Raw genomic sequence first — 26625 nt, forward strand, 5'->3', positions numbered from 1 at the left:
GCGTCTGGCTGAGCTCCAGCGAGAGGAGTGTCTGTCGTCTCTCGTTCAAAGCCGAGTTGCGCACTGTGCATATGCACAGCTGCTGCGACGGTGACCTCCAGGCGTCTGTGCCGCGCACTCCGAGAATACAGGACAGATGCGAGAACAGCACTGGCTTGCTTTTAACTCGTTGTGTTCTTGCCGAGAGAAAACTAGCCGTAGCAACTTGCATATTGAGGACTTTGACATTGGGTTCGTGGCGCGCACTTGCGCATTGCGCAGCAGACGATGCTGCACCTTTCGGACGGCGATTCGTGCTGCCCTCCAGAGGTCTGTGTGTGTGACAACCATGCTGTAGATAGACGGTTCCTTCCTTCGTTATTACCACCGTATACTCTCTCCCCTCTTTCGCATGGCCTTGTGGGAAGGTCAGGTCCAGGTTGTCGGCTCTAAGTCAGTCTTCTTGCGCATCATCTGTGTAGCTTTTAGCGCTTTCTTTGGGTTTCTTGTTTTTGTCTTTTGCATGCTCTGTTTTCCTTAAATATAACTGACTGCAACAATTCAAGAATGCAAGAATTCTTGACTAACAGTTTATTTAAGCAGTATTGGCATTTATATGAAACATGCGAACACCAAAGTTTGAGCTGAACTGTGGTCAGAAAATCTGTTGTCTCTTGAAAACAGACTTAAGATGTGAGGACAGAAAGAGCGAACACGGTGTTTGTTTCGTCCTTTTGCCTTTGTGTCCTACTTGGCAACTGTTTTTAAAATGTGACCTTGCAGCAACTGCCCAATTTCATCGCAGTTTGGAATTCATTCTTGGATTCCACTCCTGATCACACTAAACGTTTCTATTTATTGTGCAGGCTTGCTAGCTGCTCAAGTAAAGTGCTTGTTAAGGTCTAGTACCATTTCTTTGTCTGTAGAATTGAGCTCTGCTATAGTAAATGTGCTCCTACTAGGTCTCCCGGGCACCTCACCTAGCCATTGCATGCTGGTGAAGGTTGAGTTACAGCATGAATAGTGTTGAGCTACAACGTCGAGGACTAACTCAAGCCATTGTGTTTCAATGTCACAGTTGCGCAGCAAAGTGTGATGTTGATGCTAATTTGTACATACCACATTTGTTCATAAAAACTGGCATTGACAAAAAGTGGGTTTGCAATTCTGACAGGTGCTTTTGTCTCTGAGGGCTTTTTTCAGGGTTGCATTTCGATATAGGAGGTTCAGGAGGGGCACATAGTTTTCGGTTTTTCTTGTTTGGCTGGAGCAGGAAAATGCATAGGCCTCCACGTCTATCATTACATGGCATATGTGGACAGCGCAGCAAGAACTTGCTTATGCTCTTTTATATGTGTCATTTTCGTTGTAGTTTAATAATAAAAACAGTGCTTCAACCCCACTAAGCCCAACGTATCATTTCTGATGTGCCGAATTTGATGCCTAAAAATTCAGATTTAAGCACTAAACACCTTAGACTTTATCTAGAGCCCGCGCTAGTGTTTTTTATGTATTGGGGGGAGTTTTCAGTTATGGGTAGTTAAGCAAATCAATTGCAAGTGATTGCCATGCTAATTAATATTTCCTCAATTATCATTTCACTGTTTTCTTTGTACCAATATACACATACATTTCATGTACAAATAAATGTGACCAAGTTGTTTTAATTTTGTTTGATGTGGAGTGGTGTTTGAGCTTTGTGGGGTTAAGCTTTGACAAGCATGTTCTTATTTCATTTTCAATTAATATTTTGTATTCGTAATTGCCTCAATGCCATCTATCAATAAAGATGACAGAGAACTTCAAAAATGCTGTTTAAGTATGTGTAATAGTTGGATGAATAAATAATTCTGCACCAGTTATTTCATAAGATGCCCTGAACTTTTTCTGTCCATATGTGTTGCACTTATGAGACTGGGATAGGTTGTAACAGCTTGGTTTTTCTGAGTCAGGTAGAAGGCACCGAAAGAAATAAATCGGAATAAAATTTCTTGCGAATGCAATAGACATGTTATTGTAGCAGCAGTTCAAGAGAGATCACATTTTCATGCCACATAAACTGATGACTAGTTATGCAATATATAATCTCTTAGCTTAACATACATAATGTCAACAATCATGAAGCAAATAATAATTAAAGAAAAACGGCAGCAAGGCACTCACTGTTCCTAAGGCACCATTCACTGTCTTGGAGACTACAGATGTCTATAATTGGAACGTTGCTGTTCTTTGCGTTATGTCTGCGCTTATATGGTTTCTAAAGGAACGCTTGGTTTAGGAGCTCATTTTTAGATTCAGTGCCCTTCAGTGGAACAAAACTTGCTTTAAGTGGAACTGACACCTCCTTGGCATTTAGCAGTGCTGGCTTACGTTCACATGGCTAATCTTCTCCACCAATACCCAAGGAACTGGCGAGAGATGTGGTGCCGCGCTAGCTTAATTGGTAAAGTACCGCACAGATAATGCACGGGATGTGGGTTTGATCTTCGCTTGCGGCAAGTTGTCTTTTATTCACTTTTACTTCGCTTTGCCTGATTATTTCTACATTTCAATTAAACATAATGATTACCCCATGCTTCCTCCAGCTTTACATTCTGTCACTTGGCATTGTTGTGGCTAACAAAACATAGACCCCCTTAGTTACCTTGATTCTTCTCCTTCGTTAAATCTGACTAGCAGATAAATGGAACATGGGCACTGATTGTGCTTTGACAGGCACAGTGCTTAGATATTTTGGTTAGACAGAACTCTTTTTCTTGGTGACCAGTCGAGCAGCACTGGTGCCTAAACTATTATAACTTTACACAGGAAATGGCAGTGGACGCTAACTTAACCTAAAGACCCGAGGGACTCCATTAATACAGCTGCTCACACTGTGATATCAACACCTCATTTGTGGTGTTCGCTTGCACAAGAGCGCATTACTCTGCCCTTTCCACTGTGTGCTGCGATAAGAACAATGAAATGGCAATGACACATTACCTTATGCTTCGTGTGATAACGGATCAGGTGACAATTCAGATTGCGAAGATGCAAAGACTTGTGACGATGACCTGGACACTTTGCGTGATCCAGTGTGCATTGCGTTATCAGACTGAGCCGCAAGGATGGCATTGAAATTCTGCAGTGTTGCTTTTAACATGACAATTAACTGCTCCAAATTCTCGCGCAACCTTTGACCAGTGCACATATTGCATAATAGAAGCTACAAAAACTTGAGCAAGAAACATTCAGTTAATGTCCTCTTTTGTGCATCCCAATGACATTAACCTTCCTGAGAACTTTTTCTCTTTTACCCGCTGTGGTTGCTCAGTGGCTATGTTGTTGGGCTTCTGAGCACGAGGCCACGGGATTGAATCCAGGCATGGCAGCCGTATTTCGATGGGGGCGAAATGCGAAAACACCTGTTTACTTGGATTTAGGTGCACGTTAAAGAACTCCAGGTGGTCGAAGTTTCTGGAGTGATAATTAATGCCCATAGAAACTTGTGTTATCGATCAGAAAAATTTCAAAATACAAGAAAAATGACTTGCCCTCAACTCGTATTCTCACATTCCTTGATGCCACATTTCACTCTCCCCTAACATCATAGGGCAATGCCAATAGCTGTAGGGCATTGGGGGATGCCTGTGCGCCATAGTTGCCAAGCTTATTCGGCCTGCTGATGGCATTCCTATGGTCTCCGTTCCTATGATCTTGGAGGCCACAGCATTACTTAAATGGCTACAACAGCTGCCGTGAAGCGGTCGTTCGTGTGCCATGGTTGGAAAACCTTGCCACTAGCTGTGTGCTAACCAGGCAATACTTAAAATGGTTGTAAAACATAATGCCATAGTTTATTTTCGCAGTATTCGCAGCATCGTGCCAGCATAATTCGCACGTTACATTTGCAACCAATGATAACAGTGCCACTTGTTGATGTCAAGTCCGTCGCACAGCGTGCACGAAATTGCCGCGTCATGGTGCTGCTATCGGTGCTGCCCAGAAACTTTTCTCTGGGCCATTGCAGGGCTCCCTTAAGGGAATAACAATCCTTCCTTTTTTCTTTTACTGGGGAACTCCAAAGATAAACTTAAGTTTAAATATATTGGTAAATTGCATATTCATATTACCAAAGAAATAACATTCTTACCATAGGCAAGCACTTGGTGAACAATAAAAAAACATACATTAAGGTGCCATCTTGAAGTTCTCACAGTATCTCTTCTAGACAATATCATATGGCATTATAGATTTAAGTAGAGTCTGCTTTGAACCAAGTCTCCATTCACGAGAAAGCTGACCTCTGTGGTATTCGAAGTGTGTAATCTAGTAGGCTAGCTTAACATTTCTATCTGGTGTCAGCAAACTTATAACCCCTTAGCTATGCACCGAATTCAGCGCTATTCATAGGACATTTAATTATCATAGAATTTTGTGCCTGTTGTTTTGGTTGTTGGTGACGAAAATATCTTGTAAAGCACCATTAACCCCCTGTGTCACTGAAGTACCCATACATTCTCTGCTGTCTCCAGTCGAATGTGCACAGTAACTTGAAGTTGGCATGCTTTGAGGTAGTTCCGCTATCTGTTGTATATTTCGAAAAGCATATTTTGCTATCTCTGGGTTTTGCTCAGTCTACGTTTTTGTTGGTGTGCTGCCTAACGCACCCCTTCGTGGACATGATTGTGCCACACGGTCCGCATGTCTGAAATTGGAGGAAGGGTTCTCAGACTTTGTGCACCGCTACCGGGGTAATTGTCTGTTCAAATATTCTGCCATTTGTCATGTTTCCACATAATTTTTTTTCGTTTACCCTGACACCGGGGCATTATCGTGGATGCGGGTTTGTGAGAATAAAACTAGAGAAGAGATAGAAAAGGAATGTGAGGACCATACTAACAATACATTTGCCATTAACCGTATCATTTTTTTCCCTTCCGCACAACCAAAAATAAACCATTGAGTTCGTTTTATAATATGCAAGAAAAATAACTCACCGCGAGGGCATTACCTGTGAGGGAGCCCGACACTCTGTGCTCGACACTGAAAGGGTGAAGACATGGAATGTTCCGTACATGTCCTGGGCTTTGCTTGGATATAGTGAACATTCTTGTGCAGCTTCTGCAACTAAGAAAGTGGTATCACGTTGCATTTGAACAGCCATTTATCAGCGTGAACAATTCTTCACCTCAAAAATTTCTTATTGTTTGACATCAGAAAATTATCATGCATAAGTGTTGATCAGCTTTTATACAGAGGGATCATTTTTAAGTTTCTAGAATTTTTAAAATGTTGGAGATGACATAATTCAAGTACTTGAGCTGGAGTAATCAGAGAAGCGGGCATTATTTGCATGAGAACTCAAAATACATATTCAACTTATTTAAGAGTTGCTAATTAAATTCTTAATAAAAGCTTTACTGCACATATTGCAATTTACTAGTTGTAGCCATTTAGTTTGCAAGACATGTCCACTTGGAATGAATTTACAGAATGACCCCAGTTGGGAGATATGCGCCATCGAACTCTCTGTAAAAATGTACTGTTCTACTTACTTTTTTAACAAAACGCTTTTTTTATCCATTGAAGCATGTAATTGCCACGCCCATGTATATCATCCACACTTTTGGGAAATATATTGAAACTGGTGTCATCTTGGAAATTCATTGCAGGCGTTCTTGCAAACTCGCACACAGGTCACGGTTCATAATGGTTCGCATAGAGAGGAGGCAGTGTCGTCGACCACATCTACATACGAGGCCTAGCAAACGTGACACCGTTCAATTACGTCATGTACTACAGCACACATCAGCCAGTGCTCACCTTCCATGAGGATGTGGCATCGTCCAAACACACCATCATGTAACACGAGTGAACATTGCTGTTGCTCGCCTCGTCTTAGTTTTCTCATGCTGGTCTCGGTTAACATTTCGGTGTTGCAACCGCGCTTTTCCATGTCATGATTCTTTCACGGTGTTTCTCTTGATTATCCCAAACACAGCAGCATACGACGATGAAATGGCAGGTGATCAGTTGCAAATTCTTACGCATCATTCAGATAAGTTATAGTTTGTATTTAAGTGTTTCTTGCCGTAGAGTCATGCAGAAATTTTGCCTTTTAGGCTACAACCAGTGATGTTTTCCTTGCATTGGGCCCTTTTACATACTTCTGTGGCACAAAAGTTGTTTCACAAGCTTTTTATTTCTTTTTTTTCACAATTTCTGATATTTGTTCAACATCCATTAATTTAGTATTCTTGGAAAGCTAGTCATACAGCAGCCATTCATTCTTGTAAAGCTTATTTGCAGTCAGGCTCTGTAAAGATGTTGAGAGGTTATTCATGCAGTTCTTTTCGTGACAATTAGTGATGTTGCATTTAAAACTGGTCCAATTTTTCATGACAGTTTGTTGTCTTTTCTTCACCAATCAGTGCAGGCATGGTGCCTAATTACGCCAAAGTAAATGTGCCTGTTGTAAATATATGTGTCTGCATTGGACTGTGATATTCAGTTCAGTATTTGACACTTACTATTCGTTTTTGGAAAAGTTTATATTTGCCCACCTCTAGTACATACCCGAATTAGATGCAAAAAGTGTGTGTTGGCAGAACAATACATTTGCAAGTCGCACAAGTTAACCAGCACATGTCACTGCGTTACGTGACATGTGGCCCACTTTCAGTCCAGATGAATGCTATGCATGCGTGCCTCTTTTCTTTTCTCTCTTTTTTTTAATGGCAGACAGGTCCCACACTGCAGCTGTCCACTGTGTGCATCTGCATTGTTTAAAGTGAATTTGATTTTGTCTCGTAGAGGCTTCGCACCTACCTGTTTCTACTGGGCTTGAGCACTATTGCTGTGCATGTTAAAGCACCAGTCAGTATCACTCTAGCCACTTAAATGTAGAAAGAGTGTCAGTGTAAAAGAGTGTGAAAGTGCAATTTCTTGTACCTTTTCTTGGTTTATATTTCAGAAGGCAAAAGAAAGAACTTGCAGTGTGTTAAAGCTGATCAGTTGACCTCTGATGTGTACACTGTGCAGCACTCATTCATAAATAGTGCGGGAGGTAGAGGTGTTAAAAAAAAACCGCATTGGCCATGATATGTTTACGGCACTTGTGATCGCTTCCCGCGCTTGCAATACACAGAAGAATGGCCTTCGGGATTCGTTCCCATTACTCTAAAAAGGAGCCATTCCTGAAGGGCGCAGTGCCGATGCAACCTTTGAAATAAAGCTTTCTCTGGGCAAGAGGGCAATCCTAAGGGACAAATATGCCTTAGTAAATGTCCTCTTAAACTAAATAGCAATCTACGCTGTGTGCCTCTCCTATGTTTTTAATCGTGCGTGAACCCTTTTCTATTTGCAGAAATGCCTCCCAGCACTTTCCGTGTTCTCCAGGAATATTTCGGCAGACTCCACGGTGAGCAGCATTACTGCTTTTCCTGCTTTGCCTGTCGGGCAAGCAACAGTAGCTCAGTGTCGAAGGATGCAGTAACGCAGCACTCCTTATTGCTGTAACCTCATTTATTCGCTGTTTGCGCTTTTTCTTCTTGTCAGTACAAACCAATTTGTCCTTTCTTCTTGTATGTCTGTAGACAAAGGCGTAACAGTCAAATGAAATTACAATGGTCGCTGTTACTAAGGAATTGCATGTATAGTGAAGAGGATGTGTTTTGTGAATGAAGTTGCAATGTATTTTTAAGCAAATTTGTTTGTTTGCCGAAATAACCTACACAGTAGTGCCACTGATCAACTGACATTTGGAGCAATTCTTGGAGCAGCAAAATCTTAATTTTGGAGCGGTTTGGAGCATCCAAATACAGGTTTCGGAGCACTTTAGAGCTAATAAATGTGATCTAGGCTATTTCGAACGCTTGAAATCGGCAAGTGTTATTCTGGAAAGTATTTGCTTGCTGTAAAGCAATGCTGCACTATGTTGAAATACAAAGTAAGCGAAACCTAAATTTGAACATCCCTTTAATTTAAATGAAGAAACATACCTGTTCACACAGCGTGCTGTAATTAGTTTACTTCAAATTGAGTGAAGCTTCTCAGACATTGCCTTTTACATGTTATTAATTTTTCATTGACTGCTCCCAGTTTAGCAATGTTTTCAGCAAGGCTCTGGCATCATTCAGTAACACCTGCCAAGGCTGAGTGTCATCAATGCTCTTCTCAGCCAGGCATTCCACTAGATTCTATATGCCGCCCTTATCAGCCACCGTTCACGGCCACCTGATACCATAGATAGTGCAGGAACACTGACAAAGCACAAAAAGGAGTGGTAACAAAAAAGGCATCGCCACAAAATCTCAGTCCTGTTATGTTGCCAAAGGTTGAAGATTCGGTGCATGTGTTGATTGTACTTCCGTCTATCTGTGATGAAAGCATGACAGTGGTAGAGATATGGACTGACCAGATCGCAGGCAAGCATACGTGCATGCAGGAACGTGTTGATAAAACTCGGCTTTATTTTTGGACGATTCCTTTTAGGGATACTTTCGCTTTCGGCATATGTCATGTGACTATCACCAAACACGTGATGGACGAACACGTTGACGCACAATGCCAAGAATGCCGTCGCTCGTAGATGCTGATGTGTCTGATGCTAGTGATGCAGAATGCTGTTAAAGTGAACGTATCCCCGAAAGTGGTCATACGAGAATATGGCGCTTCCTTAGCCACTCGTGGAATAAAGTGGCTTGTTTTCTGGCAAACTTGGATATTTGCAACTCCCCATTATCCTGACTTTTAGGCGATACCCATTGAGCCCGAATTATCGGTCGGCAATGTATAGAAAACATAGTTTGATCTATGAAGGTGCTTTAGTCATGCGTACTATGTGATGCCTGTGAATCACTGCAGCCACACACATAATGCGCAGTTACTAATTTTCGCACACTTTGGTGCAAAATCTAGTTTTTTTGTCAGGATGGCGCAGGAAATCTCATTTGGCGCCATTTGGTGCACTAGTGGGAGCACTGCCTACAGGTTTTAATGGTGTTTTGTAACAAACAGATGAAAACACCATTCAATTCTTGATCTCCCCCCTTTCGGCCCTGGTGTCCTATAAAAAGGACACAAAGAGAAATGCTTCTTAATTGTGACAAAATGGTTAGAAAACTCAAGGAAGAACTTAAGCTATTCTCTATACATCTCCGCCAGCATAAGCAGCAGTTTCTTTATCATTGTCTTTCTAAGAATACCCCAGTTAATGAAAGTCAGACAATGATGACTTTTTAAAGGCTAAATTAGGCAAGCAGTTCTAGTTTTATCTGGAACCTCCTGTCATGTGTAAAATTCCTCAATTTTTATAAAAGCAGAATGGTTCTTTCAAGTTAGCGAAAAAAATGCATAACAAACTGACTGAAGTGGACAGACTAGAGGCCTGTAGCTGTGACATTAGCAGTGACATTATGATATTCACATGCCAATAACGGGAGGGCTAGGGGGTGACACTTTGCGGCTGTGTCCAACTGCAACAATTCTTTTATATTCTTCTGTCGGATCACTCTTTATTTAAAGCTACCATATTTTCCCATCTATAAATCACACTTTTGTATAAGAGTCACACTCCCATAAAAATGGCAAGTTTTTCTGAAAAGAAAAGACATATATAAGTTGCACCGGTGTATACGATGCACCTGTTCATTTGGTAAGTGATTTAGAAAAAATTAGAGTGGCGTTTCACTTTGTGAATGCGGGTCACTCACAAGCAATGATATGGACATATATCCAGGTGCATTTCTGCTGTCGTGGTCGCCGCAATGTTCTGTATAAAGTCCAAGGGCGATAACGTCGTCCTTGTGCGCCATATGCTGATTATGTGAGTGAAAGCGTGCAACGTTGAGCCTAATCACGCACAAGGGAGGAAGTCAGTGTAGGAGGGAGGGGGTGGTGGCTCGTACTCTGGTAGCAACTGGGTAGTTTGCGCAGCAGGGTGTGGCTATTTTCTTCTTGATATTTGAGTAGTGTTGCAGTACTTTTAAGGGACAGTAAAGGCAAACATTACGTCAAGCTAAAGTGATAGATTAGTGCTTGAGAATCTCTAAGGCATCAATATTATCGCGAAAAGAGGCTTAATAATCGAGAAACTGAGGTAAATGCAGGACGTGATTAGAGACTCCCCCGGGACGTTCAAGATCTTGCCTGACGACGAAAGCACTCCTCAGTTAAATTCCGTCACTAGTACTCAACCACTCCTTGCAAAAAACAGCATTGCATTGTATTATAAGATGAAATAAAACGCTACTTGTCCAGTTCTATTTCATTTTTAGAAAAAAGAACTAATTGAAATTACCCTTCACAAGGTCGCGGGCACTTGGAAGGCTTTATTTTCGCACGACTTCGCGCTGCCAACGCTTTTGTGCTTCAGTAGTTTCGTTATAGCGTAGTGCTGCACTGGTTTTGCTGGCTCACAGAACTCGCACAAACCGGAAATAGGTGAGAATTCAACTTCCATGTTATGTCACGGGATGTCCAAACGGTCTACGCCACTTGACTAAAAAGCAGCTGCAGCGGCGAAGTTCCTCAGTGCCGCCATCTGTCGGGCGCTGTTTTACTCACTGATAGCAGCTAAAGGGTGGTGATGGCATATGCAACGTCGCCACTCCCCCAGTTGGGTGGCGAAAGATTTGAATTCCGAAAAACATATTCGGACCTTTCAGATGCAATTTTCCCGTAAACTAAGTCCTTTCTTGGCACTAAACAAGCATTGCAGGATTTCTGGAATCGTATATAAACAGTCCATATGGACTTTGTATTTGCCTTTATTGTCCCTTTAAAAAATGCAGAAGTCCAGTTCATTGTTTTCAATACGTTAGGATGTTTACTGACCTGTTGCTTGGCTATTCATTCTTAAACACATTGTTGCGCTTATTCTGTACCTATCTCACGGTGTATGTCTTCTTTGAGAACAAAAAGGAGAAAATATGGAGTGAAATGTGTTTGTGTATGTGTGTGTATGCAGGACCTGAAAGGCCTGATGGCCAGCAAGATCAAGACATTCCAGTCCCAGGTGAAGGAGTTCCGTCAGAAATGTGGCAGCCAAGTCGTCGGTGAAGTCACCATTGACATGGTGCGTTGGCTGAGGCTTTTCACTCTAAGCAGCAGCCTGTTGCTACTATGGGTCCGTCAGACGAGCCACTTGTTCCTGAAAAAAAGAAATAATAAATAAGACTGCTGCAGCAGCATGTGTAGCTTAGGGCATGGGTAGGCGTAGCCACTGGCTGCAGTGTTTTGCCATTTCTTCAAGAGCTCCATGAAAAATAATTCTGGAAAGGAAGAACATATATAGTAGCAAAAAATGTCATGTTTAAGGCAAGTGTACAATACAACTTATTGTGGCTCTTATGTTTTTGGCTTCTTGCGAACAAAGTCCTCAGACTGGGTGCTTGGAACATCAATGTATAATTTATTCTGTGTTTGTTGACTAGTGTCATTGAAAACCATAACGAATGCCTTGGCTTGGTGTAGTTTCATTCAGACAATTAGATTGTGCTGGCTGCCCATCGCCTAAAGGACATAAAAATAAATGCTAAACATTCACACTGCACCAGGTGAATGTGGGAGCATCCAAGTCATGCGACACGCTGCCCAATACACTGCAATACGTTGAAAAGCATTTGAGACTATGCAATAATGAGGCTGATTGCAGATTTGTCTGCACGAAGAATAGTTGAGAACTGGATGCATCAAAGGTGTCTTTCTTTAGCCCGCTACCTCATCACAGTGAAGTTTTCCTGGGTGTGCTGCTGCTGCATGTATAGACATGTTTGTGAACAAGAGCACTGTGATGTCTCTAGCGTGAAGGTGCATTGTCAGAAACATCAATTTGCCCTTCTTGCTGAAGTTGCTTCTCTTCAAAGCTGAATTAATGTGTGGTTGGGGAAGCTTTACGCGGTGAGCTTGGGATGACACACCGACGACTGTGTGCCTGTTTTAACTGGTTATAGAAGTGTCGGTAATGGTAGGTCACAGTAGGCTTGTAAATATCTCAATCACACTGTGTAGTGGAGGAGAAGTCGGTCTGTAGCATGTCGTCACCATGTTTACACTTGCTGCCACGAAGTTTGGCATTGATTAAAGGTCGTGAGGGCAAGGGGTGGCAGTACAGCTGGTGCATAACATGCACGGGCTGTTACTGTAAACAAGTAGCTAGGAAATTACGATGTTTTGATTTTATAATTTAGGTTTTAGTTAAATCGGACAACCTAGCCTGTAAATGTTTCTTGTTGGCACTTTATTCTTCGGTTCAGAGTGGTACGTTGGCGTGTATTGGTGTACACCTATGTGTGTGTGTTTGTGCGGTGTTCCTTTAAATCTTGCATGTTAGTTGACACTCAAGCACTGGACAACCTGTTATATAAAGTAATTATGTTAGGCTTAGTGTATATGATGTCAACTATATTGTGTGCTTCATATAGGTGTGTTTATCATGCATAAAAGGTAATGTGTAATAACAAATGCAAAACCTGAATGTTTCATAATTGCATCTTGTTTTTTAGTATCATATGGGCAGCTCTTTATTTTGCTGACTTCGTGCTGCTACTCGGACTTCTGATGGGCCAGAGCTGCCCAATCCTATCAAAAGGTCTTGACATTATTTAAGACAGGCCAGGCCTGTTTGCTATGATTTTCTGTGGTTGCCAACATGGGTTGATATATGAATGAATAAAAACACCTCCAAAAAAGGAATCGTGAGCCATTCCAGTCTGTGAAGGTGGATGACCAGTGAAGCTGGGGACGTATTCTGAAACGATACACTTCGGCAATACTATCACTGAGGCGATAGTATCGCTATCAGACGCACACTGATTGGCTGGTTGAGCAAAATCGGATGACATGGTGCTCAGGCAGCCAATCAGATCATCCGATTTTGCTATAACAGGCAATGGATACGCGCCAATGCCGAAGGTGTGGCCCAGGGGGATAGTATTGGCAAAATTGATTGTTTCTGAATAAGGTTCCTGTTTAGCGCACGACACAGAGGTGACACAGAATTTTGAACAAAGGTGTGAACACATTTATTGTCCTTATCGGTGGTCATTGTGACGATAGGTACTGCACACATTCTCATATCACCTCTGTTGTTAAATTAGTAAGCATTTCTGTGCCTACCCAACCAGAAATGTTTCCATCACATAAGACAATGATGGCTCATACCCCTTAAGCAATGGCTCATACCCCCATAAGCAAGCAAAAAACTCGGTGCCTCTACACTCTGTGAAGAAGGATGACCAGCGAAGCTGTGTATGTGGGCCCCTTAATGGTGAACTGCACCGCCGCTGCGGGACGGCCCGGCATTACACTATCTTCGGGATCAGGCCTACGTATGGGGAGTGCTTAATGCCTGCTTCGCCTCTGCTGTGGGTTGGCCCGGTATTACACTACCTTTGGGATCGGCCAACGTATGGGGAGTTTTGTGTCTACACGCCGACACGGTCCTGGGGGAACTAGGCCTTAACATCTTCGCTGTAAAAACTCAGTGCCTTTCCACTCTGTGAGAAAAGATGACCAGTGAAGCTGTGCACGTGGACCCCTTAATGGCGAACTGCACTTCTGCCGCGGGTTGGCCTGGGATTGCACTATCTTCGAGATCAGCGCACGTATGGGAAGTGCTTAATGCCTGCTTCACCTCCGCTGCCGGTCGGCTCGGTATTGCGCTAATCTTCGGGATTGGGCTTCGTATCGGGAGAGCTTAACACCTGCTTCACGTCTGCTGCCGATCGGCCCGGCATTGCACTATCTTCAGGGTTAGCCCACGCATGGGAGGTTTTGTGTCTACACAGGGACATGATCTTGGGGGAACTAGCCTGTAGAAAAGTTGCGTAATTATTATCTACCTGAGAGCCTACTGATTTTGAAAATGGTGCCTATTAATAACTAATCTATTGAAAATGCATATCCAACTGATGAGACGTATTAGCTTTTGCATAGAATGAAGTGATTTTGCATCAAATTCAGGAGCCGAGTTTTTCCACATGCAGATTTTGTTGACGGACATGAAAAATTCACGGAACCCCAGCCATAAACAGCTTCGCTGTAAAGACGGGGTAATTTGAAGGTCCAGTTGGACACTTTCTTTATAATTGCAGCCAAGGCTAAGTTTAAGCTCATTGTGATGGCATGCAATATTGTCGACAAAAGCGCACATCAGACAAAGGAAAGTTGATTGTGTCTGGGTATTATTCTGGACCGTGACAGATTCCACCATGTTTGAGTTTTGAGCCATTGGAGAGGGTATAGCCATGCTGTAAGCCAATCAAAATAACAAGGTTGCAAATCTGACAACATGGTGGAACTTGATGGTGTCCAGAATAGGCACCCCTGCACACTCGCATGTACTGGTTGCTTCTTCCCACAGTCACACTTTTTCCACCGCAAATTTCTTTATGAGGCGTGAGCTGCAAGCTTCATCATGCCACTTCATCATATGTCGTGCTGCGACTGCAGATCTACGGTGGCATGCGAGGCATCAAAGGCTTGGTGACCGAAACGTCGCATCTGGACCCCGAGGAGGGCATTGCCTTCCGCGACTACTCAATCCCCCAGATCCGCAAGCTGCTGCCCAAGGCGCCTGGCGGGGAGGAGCCCCTTCCCGAAGGCCTCTTCTGGCTGCTGCTCACAGGCGACATCCCCACACCCGAACAGGTTTGTTGCCTCGTCGGTTTGTTTTTTTGTTGCCGTTTACTTTGTCCACATTGCGTTATCGTTTTGATCAGTCCTGCTGACTGACGAACCTGGTACCGACAGAGACCAGGCACTGTGAAAAGGTTAGGCATGTTAAGGGCACCAACCATGCTAGGGCATTGACCAAATTTACTAAATATTCAAAAACTCAAATAGTAGATATTTGATTTGCGAATTGAATTATTCGAACATTCACTATACTGAAACGTTCACTATCAGATTCGTATTCGTATATTCAAGCATTCATAAACTTGTAGTCTATGGTCCATGGAACTAGCAATATCTGTGCACTATGTGCAAGTGTATTCGGCACATTTCACACTAGAGCGCTGTTTTGTTGGCGCTAAGATACTGGCAACTATTGTACCAAACAAGGACAATATTCTCTCCAAGTTAATGACTGCCTTGCCTGGAAGCTACTGTGATTATTGATTTCCCTCTCATGCATGTTGCACGTTATTACTTCTTGATTAGTGTGTTGCCCCATTAAAGACACATATTTCCATCAGCTTCCGTTCCTGTCGGGCACACTGAATAGAGTTGAGGAGCCTTTCAAGCGTACTGGAATGCTCCTTGCCCTGCTTGCAGGTGAAGTGGGTGTCCAAGGCGTGGGCACAGCAGGCGGACCTTCCCTCGCACGTGGTGACCATGCTGAACAACTTCCCCTCGCACGTGCACCCCATGTCCCAGCTGAGCTGTGCCATCACAGCCTGCAACACTGAGAGCAAGTTTGTGCAGGCCTACAACAAGGGAGTGCCCAAGGCCACCTACTGGGAGGTGAGCGCATTCAGTGTCGATGCCCGTCCAAAGTATTGACGTCGTAGAGCCAGGGAAGAAAAAAACACAAAACCAAGAACTAAAACCAAGATTGCCAAGGAATAGAGTAAAAGGGTGACAGCACAGAAGGGGAGGGGGGGGGGGGGGTGAGGGGGAATGTGAACTCAGAATCTAGAGATTCTTTCCTACTGCCTTTACCTCACATCTCTTCCGATAGGTGTCAGGACTTTTTCCCCTCTGATTTTCCATTAAGTTCATTCATTTCTATAGCATTGTTATTTTCATCATTCACTTTATTGTTGATTTCAGACTTTACATTCCGTGAATCAATCAGTGTGAGCTGCGCAGAGTATTCAGTGTGCATTTGCAGCGAGCATTGCATTGTTGCACTGTAGATGGCTTATGTGCCACTGTGAGGCAACCTGCCATATTCGAGAGACACTGGGTAAAAAAAATTTCCGTCGCACCTTTGCGACAGAAAAAAGTTGCGCTTTGTTTCTTCTCATTAACTAATGCTTATGAAAGGCTGTTTGTGCTTCATTGTTTCCCCTTTGTGTGTGCAGCACACGTTTGATGACACGATGGCTCTGCTGGCAAAGCTGCCCCCTATCGCGGCCACCATCTACCGCAACCTGTTCCGAGACGGCAGCAGCATTGGTGCCATTGATGTGTCCAAGGACTGGTCGGCCAATTTCACTGCCATGCTGGGTTACGATGACCCAAACTTCACCGAGCTCATGCGCCTCTACCTCACCATCCACAGGTGCTTGGAGGGACACCTTGTCGGGCTTTCGGGAAGCACGCCACCTGGTGCTCCTACTCTGAATGTTGTTTGCATATCACCACACTAGTAATTCAGCGGCACTAGAGCGTCGATTTTAAATAGCATTAAAACCGTAGCAAAACTTTTTTTTGTGAGTTTATATAAATACAGTAGATTTCAGTTGATTCGATTTCGTTCAGCGGTCCCAGTCGGCATCTATACATTTCAATGGGTCCAAAGTTTCATTCTTTCAATCCTGAAATTGGCCTTCGCTAGATCATTCAAACTTGGCTGGGCAGCACGCACGCATCTTACCCTAAATGGGGACCCCAGTGGTGGCTCCAATAGCGACTGCATCTGTCTTGGCCGTGCTCAGGTCACAGTGATCGTGTCGAATGCACCGTCATCGAAGTTAGGCCTGCCCCAGAAATATATTAAAACGAAAACCACTATCCCACAATGAATTATTATGGTATTTACTAGGGGTGTTCGAATAGACAATAGTAGATTTAGAATTGAATATTGAATCAAGGAAGAGCCGAATATCAAATATTTCAAGATATCAGATATTTAGAAAACCGTAGTTGGCCGAAGCACAGAAAAAGTATGTACTAGAAGGTAGTACTGCTTAACCGAAATAGCATAAGATTGCCCAATTACCTGTCAGAAACGGAACTCGGGGAGAGTGCAATGAAAGGGCAAAAACATGCTGTATTTAGTCACTTCGCACGGCAAAAGTTATTTTCGTTTGATGCCGCAGCAGCCAAGCAGCGACGACAGCATCCTTAAACTTACTAAAGCTGCGAGCCAGCTTTTCAGCCAATTACATTTTCTCGGGAAACACACGCATGGCAGATTCCTCGTTGTTGTTGCATATTCTCCGTGCACGGGCACGGTAGCGCTGCAGAAGTTGCAGGGCGCCGTTTTCATTGCAGGTGCTGTTATCATCGCGACAAATGCATTCATGACGCTGAAGTAACATGCAGCATCTGCCACTTTCGGGCCTGAATCGCCCATGCTGTCGCTTTCCATCTCGTCTTTATGCGACACTTCGGCAACAACAGAGGCAACGATGGCAAAAAGTTGAACCTCGTAGCCGACATCTTTTCGCAGTCGCAGCAGCGCCACTGAGCAACTTCGCATTCCAAATGCCACACACCGTAGTCAATGGTAGATCCCTATCGCATGCCAGCGCAGATTTTTTTGTGCCACGTTCGATGACACAAACAATGTCGAATTTTTCTTCTATGCTGAGCACCCGGTGTTTTTTATCCGAGCTTCGGCATGATGCGAGGCCTAGCTTACATGACGCCACAATGCCCTCTGGCACAGCGCTGAAATGATGTTAATGTTGATGTGGCTTCACTCGCAAACACGCACGGTGCTGCGAGGCCGTTGATTAGACCTCTGAGGCTTGTTGTTCTGCTGGACTGCCCGATGGGGACGATGCACCACCATGATTGCGCAGCGAAAAGTGGAAACACTTATATATTAACAGATACGCACGAAGTAAGCTGGTACGGTTTGTGCAGATACAAAACGAATTGTGTTCAAAGGCCACTGAGTCGACTTTACTACACTTAAAATGAAACTACTGTTTCAGCAGGTACGGTTTAACGAGGTTATATTGTATAACAAAATATGTAATGCTTATAAATTTTATGAAAGAAAAGAGAGTGCTGCACATGTTAGGGAGTCTCCTAGCATTGCATAACAAGAAGGTAACAATTAAGCTACCAAAACAAGAAAGGGGCTGACGGATGGAATTGCACACTGTGGTATAAAGTTTGTAAACAGGGATAAGATGCCTCAGAAAGGCTGGCCTTTCTGCAGCATCTTATCCCTGTTTACAAACTTTATACCACAATTAAGCTACCAGTAACTTAGGCACACAGCAATCAAGATACAGTAAAACCTCATTAAACCGTACCCGCTTAAACAGTAGTTTCGTTTTAAAAGTAGTAAAGTCGAATCCCCGACTCAGCAGCCATTGAGCACAATGTGTTTTGTGTCCGCATAAACCGTACCAGCTTATTGCGTACGCATCAGTTAAAACGTAGCGTTTCCACTTTTCGTCGGCCAAACACGGCGGTGCGGAAGTCTCCATCGGGCGGTCTGGCAGAACAACAAGCCTCAGAGATTGGAACAACGGCCTCCAAGCGCCCTGCGCGTTTGCGCGTGAAGCCACACCAACATTAACATCATTTCGGCGCCGTGCCAGAGAGCGTTGTGGTGTCTTGCAACAGAGGACTCGCGTCACGCCGAAGCTCGGATAAAAAAAGACGGCGGGTGCTCAGCGTAGAAGAAAAATTAGACATCGTCCAGCGAATTCCTCCAAGATCAACTCCTGGCCGTCCAGAGAGCTCACGACATCGGGAAAGCCTTTGACCTACCGGTGCCTACGTGGGCGGAGCCACCGACTTAGCCTGAGGGCTTGTGCCCTCGGACCCTAGTTTCTCTGGACCAAAATAAAGTTCATGCCATGCCATGCCATGCCATCGTCCGTGCTATCGAACGTGAGACAAAGAAGTCAGCGCTGGCACGCGACAGGGATCTACCATTGACTACGGTGTGGCATTTGGAATGCGAAGAAGTTGCTCGGCAGCACTGCTGTGACTACGAAGAGATGTCGGCTACGAGGTTCGACTTTTCGCCATCATTGCCTCTGTTGTTGCCAAAGTTTTGACTAGCGACAGTGATGAGGACGACACGGAAAGCGACAGCACAGGCGATTCAGGCCCGACAGAGGCAGAAGCTGTGCGTTACGTCAACCTCGTGAATGCAATCATTGCGACAAGAACAGCACCCGGCAATGAAAAAGGCATCCCGAGACTTCTGCAGCACTACCGCACGCGAGCACGGAGAATACATAACGCAAATGAGGAATCTGCCATGCGAGTGTTTGCCGAGAAGAGGGGGCTGGCTGAAAAGCTGGCACGCAGCTTCAGCAAGTTTGATACCGCTATCGTCGTGCTAGGCCGTCGCGGCATCAAATGAAAATAACACTTTTGTCACACGAAGTGAATAAATACTGCATGTTTTTTTCCCCTTTCATCGCACTCTCTCCGAGTTCCGTGTTCCATTTTCGACAGGCAAGTGGGCGATCTCATGCTATTTCAGTTAAACACTACTACCGTTTAGTAAATATTTTTTGCGAGCTTCGGCCAACTACGGTTCAACGAGGTTTCACTGTATACAGTATGGTCTGCTCTTACTGCTAGTATTTTAGAACTCCAAATTACCGTATTTACTCGCATAATGATCGCACTTTTTTGTCAGAATAAATTGACGCAAATTCAGGGGTGCGATCATTACGCGAGTTAAATTTCCCGCGAAAAAAAAATTTTTTCGTCCCGCCTTTGCTGCGGGATGCGGGTGCAGGACACCAAAACAACAATGGCGGTCGGCAAAGGAAGCCGAACGCGCCGAACGAGATCTTTTTTTTTTCTTCTCGTGAGTACATTACGTGCATTGAAACAGTTTCTTCCGTGTCAGTGTTGAATAATATCGTTAATATCGGCAAGTTTGCGGCAATAACGTAGCCATGTCCACGTAGAGGGGACAGAAACAGATGGGCGCGCTTAGCTGCCAGTGACAGAAACCCATGGCCGGCGTGCTGCGGAAACTGCAGCATCTGTTTTCACTGCTGTCCTAACACGGCACGTTTCCGCTAAGGGTGGGCGAATATCTTAGCTGTGTTACAAGCGTCGGCGTATGAATAGGGTACACTTTTAACGTATCAGTGTAAACGTGGCTACTATCATTGCCGCGCACGATTTGTTGCGTGCTCACGAGTGCAGATGAAAAGAATCGAAAGGCGCCTTTTTTGTTTTTGTTGACTACAACCATTATAAAGCCTGCCCATAATAAAGGCAAGTTTGGTTGTACCTCTTTTTGCCATGGAAGTGCGGAAAGTGATGAAAGTAATGAAATGAGGCATCTACTTAAGCATGTTTGGTGCGTCCAGACGAGTCGTTCGCGTAGCATTCGACAGATGGTAAGCGCGATCATTATTATCTAGACTTGGCTCACGACATATAGCTGCGGCAAGTTCAGGGTGCGATCATTACACGGGAAATAAAAAAATCGAATTTTGACGACAAAATTCAGGGGTGCAATCATTACGTGAGTGCGATCATTATGCGAGTAAATACGGTAGTGTACCAGCACTGATTACAGATAAATTTTAGCTTAGAATGTCTGTGTAATTGAAGCTTGTGCTTTCCCCCCTGTCGTTATGTTCTATTGAGTGCCAACGAGGTTCTCAGTAGTAGACCTGTGTTTTATGGCAATCTTGTTGTTTTGAAGGTCTTGCTTTTCCATTTTCTTTTCCCGTAATACGAAAGGGCATTCCCATCATTGCGGCCGATGGGTTATCGTAAGGCCAATCTGTGCGACAGGTGAAAGTGCAGGCCACACATCATGTGTCTCAGTCACCATTCCAGCATAACCATCGTTGGCACTGTGTGGGTATTGTCAGTGATCTTGAAATAATGCCCCCCCCCCCGAATGTATGCAGCCAGGCTGTCAGCACGCTAGTTGCATTACACTTCATCTGCCGTGTAAATCGAAAGTTAGTCTTGTGACCACTTGCTCAAAGCTGCAAAATTAGACCGATCTGCGTCTCCGAACAGCGTCGGGAACAGGCCGCCATAGCATATTTCCAATTTGTTAACGCAGAAGACACGCAAGAGCTGGGCCATCTTTGCCTAATGCTTGTGCACATGTGCAAGTTGTGGGACAGAAATCTGGGGACTACACCTAGGTACTACGGAGAAGCACATACTTTGGTATGTTCGTCCCTAGTTGATAGCAATGCGCACTACGCAAGAACCGTTGCTTGTCTTACGTTCAAGCAGGATCACAACTGTTGATACAGAGTTCGTAATGGGGAAGCACACAAAATAAGAAATTCGCAGCAATGGGTCATTGTTCATTGTTAGGCCACTAAAGTCGCATCTACCTAAGCCCCCACAACCCCACTTCGCACCAGGTCGCTTCGTTCCCCTTGGCAGGTAAACTCTGTGGCAGGGTTCCTGCCATATGGACCACAGGTAAAAACAACTGCTGTAGAAATGAGCGGGGAAAGTAGTTTAATAATGTAAAGCTTTTTCTTTCTTAAAAAGAAGGTAGGGGTGTGCAATTACTCAAATATTCGATTTCGAATCGAATAGTGAACATCCCAATTAATGAATTGACTGCTTGAATACTATCTAATAGTCAATTTTCCAAATATTGGTACCTTTGGTGAATGACCCACCAGTAGTCGGTAGCTTGATGGGTGCCGCATTCTCATGGCGTGTGATCTCCATCACTACAAGGTTCAACCAGGTCGACGATAATGACAGAAACTATTTATGCTACGCGAACAGAGGGAACAACAAAAGCAGTATGTGTGGCAAGCACGGAAGCGTGTGTGAAGACGTTGCCTGAACGTGCCGTGGGGCTCCTGATTTGAGAACTGTTCACTATTGGCGCCGATAACCGCGCGGAGCGTTGCCGAGTGACGTGATGCACATTCCCCACTTTTGTCTGCCTCGCAGATTGGCCTTAACGAGCTGGTGATAACCCACAGACACCAGCTATAAAGATGGATAAAACACTCCTGTTTTTGGGAAGAAAACTGGAGAGCAATAATTTCTAAGCAAATGAAGACTGCCATTATGCACAGTATAGCCCACTGTAAACTGAAAACCCCAATGCTATTTAGGACAACCTCGCTATTTCTTCAGCTTCCGAGGGCAAAAAGTACTTAATTCTATTTGACAGTAGTAGTAGTAGTAGTAGTAGTAGTAGTAGTAGTAGTAGTAGTAGTAGTAGTAGTAGTAGTAGTAGTAGTAGTAGTAGTGGGAGTAGTAAACATTATTTACAGAAAAAGGATTTGTGTGAGAGACATTCTATCGATAAAGATATTCTCCAGACATTTATACATGAACAGAGTTGTTATCAGTGCTGGCATACCAATTTAGGGTTGTCTTTGTAAGAGTAGAGCATACTGTACATGTCAGTTCATAGGTACCCAAGTTACTGATAGCTAGCAAGATTCTTTAAATAATGTGTTTAGCCTCCTGAGCATGTGATGCACTCTTTCTTGCGCAAAAATTGCAGGCATAAATGTTTGTCATCAGCAGAATACGTACGTGAATGACAACTACGATGGAATGCTTCATGCCTATTTGTGCCCTTAGAGCCTTTATTCTTGCGCATACCTGAGCACATAACTGCGTTGGCCGCATTCCTTCATAACTGCATAGTCGCCATCCATGATCGCATCAATAACCACCACAGTTTCGTCCACAGCAGTTGCGACAAACAGTAGTTTCTTTTGACTCGTTGCAAAGCTGTCAAGGAAGAATATGGTCACGATGAACGGAAAATCTGTCGGCGACCAGCTCACTGGTGAAAAAATGCTCGGCATCTGTGCGCTGTAGTGAAAAGCGTGTCTCAGACGAAGGCATGCACCACGGCCGCACTGTGAAAAAAGTCGCGGGGTCTTCACCACTGCGAGAGCTAGTCGTGCACGAACCGATGAGAATTGCAGCTTCTGCACCGCTTTTGTGCAAAATAGAAACGGAATTTGCAGATTCATGCAGTAAATGAAAGCTTTTTGACGTAGTAAGCATTTGTTTGTTGTTCGCTTGACACCCTCGAAAGTTTGACATTCGGTCAATTCGGACATTTTTTCAGTCCGGTGAAATCAAAATTAATGAGGTGTTAGTTTATTTTACGTGTTGAGCTAGAAAAATGAGAGAAAAATGCACCAGACGGCAATCTAGTGCAATGGTTAGTCTAGGCGTGGAGCACCATACCATTTGCAATTGTTGTGTAGTCATTTGATAAATGTAGAATATCAAGCATGCTTTAAGCGTACAAAAGATATCTGCCATGGTTGCTTAGTGGCTATGGTGTTCGGCTGCTAAATGAGGTCGCGCGATCAAATCCTGACCGCGGCGACCGCATTTCAGTGGGGGCGAAATGCGAAAGCACTTGTGTACTTAGATTTAGGTATGCACTAAAGAACCCCAGGTGGGCCAAGTTTCCGGAGTCCCCTGCTACGGTGTGCCTCATGACCAGAGCGTGGTTTTGGGACGTAAAATCCCATAATTTAATTTTTTTACCCGCTGAAGGACAACACGTGATAGACAATGATTAAGTGCTGTCTGAGAGTGATAACGATGGACATTAAGCAAGTAAATTTCCGTTCTATGAAGGTAATGGTATCTCATATCGCCTTTTTTCTCTTTTTTTTCTCTCAGAATTAGAGGCATGCATCTTTCTCGCTAAAAAATTAAGTGTGCATTCTATTTGTACTTTGTTTGGGAGCTCTAATTTTATTTCTATGTGTAGTTTTCTACTTCGAACTCATAAAATATGGTTGTGCAATCGCTTCAAGGGCATTTGAGAATTGGCGCAATTATTTCCAATGAATCAGCGTTGTCTTTCTGCATTTTTTTTACCAGCAGGATAATTCTACCAATGTTACTTCCATTTCTGAAGATTAGGTTTTAATACCTGTCCTGTCTTTCTTTTGTCTTCTGCTGACCTGTCTTTCTTATCTGAGTACTGCTTTCACTGTATCCTATTGGAACCCTGTCCATCGCAAATTTCACTGGTCAATTTGAAGGAGTTGCCCATATCTTTCAAGTGAGCACTCTGAAGTTGTGAATTTGTATCTGTCAGTGGAAAACGAGCAGCTCCGAGTTGTATTGTTGCAGGCGATACCACACGCAGAGAGTTTGTAGAACAGTGTCTAATTTCTGCAGAGATTAGGTGTCTTTTACTACTGAGGCATTAGCCTAGCTATAGCGCTGCCACTTCTCTCATCAATGTCATCCGTAGTCCTTGAAGCACCAGTCAAGTGCTACATCGGCGAGGAATGCAGTCACCATGCAAGAAAGGGCAGCATTGTGCACAGTAGTTCGCGTAAACTGCTAAAACCAGACACAAGTATTCGGTCAGCAGGCTGAAGCAGTGTGACATGCTCTTGAATTTCTGACTCAATAATGGCAGGGCATGTTTCTATCCATGACAGAGTGAGTTGACTTGAAATGACCAGTGGAACACGAATTCTTCAATCTGTAGTTAAATTTTGCTCAGATCCACTGGTGGAATTTGCCATAACGGAGACTTCGTAGTTAACGCTTCACGTGTGCTTCCATCTCCTTGCCTGCAGTGACCACGAAGGCGGCAACGTGAGCGCACACACAACCCACCTTGTCGGCAGTGCCCTGTCCGACCCGTACCTCTCTCTGGCTGCCGGCATGAACGGCCTGGCTGGGCCTCTGCACGGCCTCGCTAACCAGGTGAGCTATCGTGCCGAGTCATCTTTCCTTCTTTCCCTTGCTGCTCCCATTTCTTTGATCTTGCAGCACAATTTGGAAGGCAGAAAAAAAATGCTGTTCTTCGCAAGGTGCTGATGAGTGTGGCTGTGGGAATGTTCAGCACAAGGCTGGGCGTGAGGCACATGGCTGCACGATTTGGTCTGCAGACCGTTATTATCTTTTGAAGGGTCCTTTGCCATGTTTCGGAATGGCAAACAAAGGACCACAGTTCGTAGATCACGCAGTGACAATCTTTTCAGCAAAGTGTTGCCAGGAAAACAACTGAGAATTCAAGCAAAAAGATTGTGCCGCCTTTTTCCCAGAGGAGCCAATCTCTGATACAAGCGCTGGTGTCACATGCATACAGGGGTGGATACAGGATTTTTCAGAAGGAGAGGTCAGCCTATGGGAAGTCTGATACCTAAAGCCGAGTATGGGGAGTCAACACCCCAGAAAATTGGCACACGTGATTTCAGATGCGAGGCAGTGTTCGACACTATTAATTGGTCACTTATAAGGATGTTTATGAGAGAGTACTTTTTATGGCCATAGTCTAGTTTACATGCTATAAGAATGCGAAGAGTACAGTAATTGTAGCCATGCACTGTCTACCTCGCCATTAAAAACGGGATCTAAAGTGTAGACACGTCTCTTCTTTTGAAGTACTAAAGAAAAAAGGTATGTAAAGCCGGGAACATGGCAGTATTTCCTTTTAATTTTTGAAATGCTTAGATCATGTAGGTTACATCCATAAAAACGATTTTACAAAGCTCCTTAGTGCCCCTGTAGATTGTATTAAATAAAAAGACACAGTAGATAACACACAAACAACAATAATGCTTTGTTTTCAGCGTTGAAATGCGGCACTGCTTACCCAATGCTCGAAAGTGCACTGCGTCGCAAAGCCGTTATTAGTACACTTCAATGCTGAACAGTGGAGGTCCACGTGGTTACATTATTATTGATGTCAAGAATCCTTACTCTATGACATCTGAACAAAATTGGTAAAATTATTTTCAAAAATATATATATACAGTCAAACCTCGATATATCGAACAGCGCGGTGATCGCAAAATAGTTCGATATAGCCAGAATTCGATATATAAAATCACGTAGAAAACGCATCAAAAACTAGCACAAATCAGTCAATGAACCAATCGCGGCGCAATAAATACTCACATGAAGCTTCACACAAAGTATTTGTTTCGTTCGCTGAAAGTACTGAAGCAGCATAGCCTGCTTCATATTGGCAACCGCGTGCTTGACCACGGCGTCCTCAACATAGTCCAAACGGTCCACAAGAGACAGTCCAGTGCCTTCTATTGCGCCGCAGTAGTGGCGTACAATGGCCAAAGCAGCTACAGCCGCAGTTGCAGTCGGGAGCAGGGCAACATCAGCGCTTGCTGGATCAGCCTCGGCAGCATCTTCGTTTGGCCGCTCAGCAGTCACTTCTGCCGCGATCTCATGTCTGTTAACTCCGCCACTGTTTCGGTGCTGTCGTCACCGCCAACGAAGTCCTCTATGCACATGCTGTGTGGCTCAGCACCGACAAAACGCTCCAACTGGCTCCACGGCCACCTCGATCACGGGCGCACGGCGGGGCAAGCCCCGCCAAGCGCGCGATTGAGGCGGCTTGCCCCGCAGTGCGTGCGTGATCGAGGCGGCCGTGCTGGCTCCAAGCCGCCGCGTGCGTACGCCGCTACATTCAAATGGCGCCCTCGGCGCAACCGATGTGGGCAGCTGTTGTACGCAGCAGTCTGGAACGCCCATCGCGCCGCCGCTATCTTCGAGAGTGTTGCGGGAAAGCTCGCCTCCTGTCAACAGAGAGCACTTGGTCTGGGGCGGCGGAGTTCGATATATCCATTTTACATCCGGCCCCGTTCGAAATAAAAAATTAAAAATGCATGCAATTTTCCACGTGATATAGAAAGTGTTCGATATACGCAATAATTCGATATATCCGTGTTCGATATATCGAGGTTTGACTGTATTTACATACACACGAAACATGTACGTGCCAGCGAAGGCATGTCTGGATTAATCGCAAGGATAACACAACCACTAGGCTTGAGTAGTCCTCAAAACATTCCAGCCCGATTAGGACAGCAAACA

The 26625-nt window shown here is 44.2% G+C and overlaps 1 protein-coding gene across 1 annotated transcript in view; it reads left to right on the forward strand.

Annotated features, from left to right (window-relative positions):
- The window catches only part of kdn (citrate synthase), a 56099-nt gene that overhangs the window by 16858 nt on the left and 12616 nt on the right, over positions 1 to 26625 (forward strand). Inside the window, exons 2-7 of the mRNA XM_065448351.2 lie at positions 7328 to 7381; positions 10931 to 11038; positions 14416 to 14613; positions 15241 to 15429; positions 15993 to 16192; positions 24366 to 24495. Coding sequence (XP_065304423.1) covers positions 7328 to 7381; positions 10931 to 11038; positions 14416 to 14613; positions 15241 to 15429; positions 15993 to 16192; positions 24366 to 24495 — 879 coding nt within the window. The remainder of the gene's footprint in view (positions 1 to 7327; positions 7382 to 10930; positions 11039 to 14415; positions 14614 to 15240; positions 15430 to 15992; positions 16193 to 24365; positions 24496 to 26625) is intronic.

Source organism: Dermacentor albipictus, chromosome 1, assembly GCF_038994185.2.
Source record: "Dermacentor albipictus isolate Rhodes 1998 colony chromosome 1, USDA_Dalb.pri_finalv2, whole genome shotgun sequence".
Taxonomy (NCBI): domain Eukaryota; kingdom Metazoa; phylum Arthropoda; class Arachnida; order Ixodida; family Ixodidae; genus Dermacentor; species Dermacentor albipictus.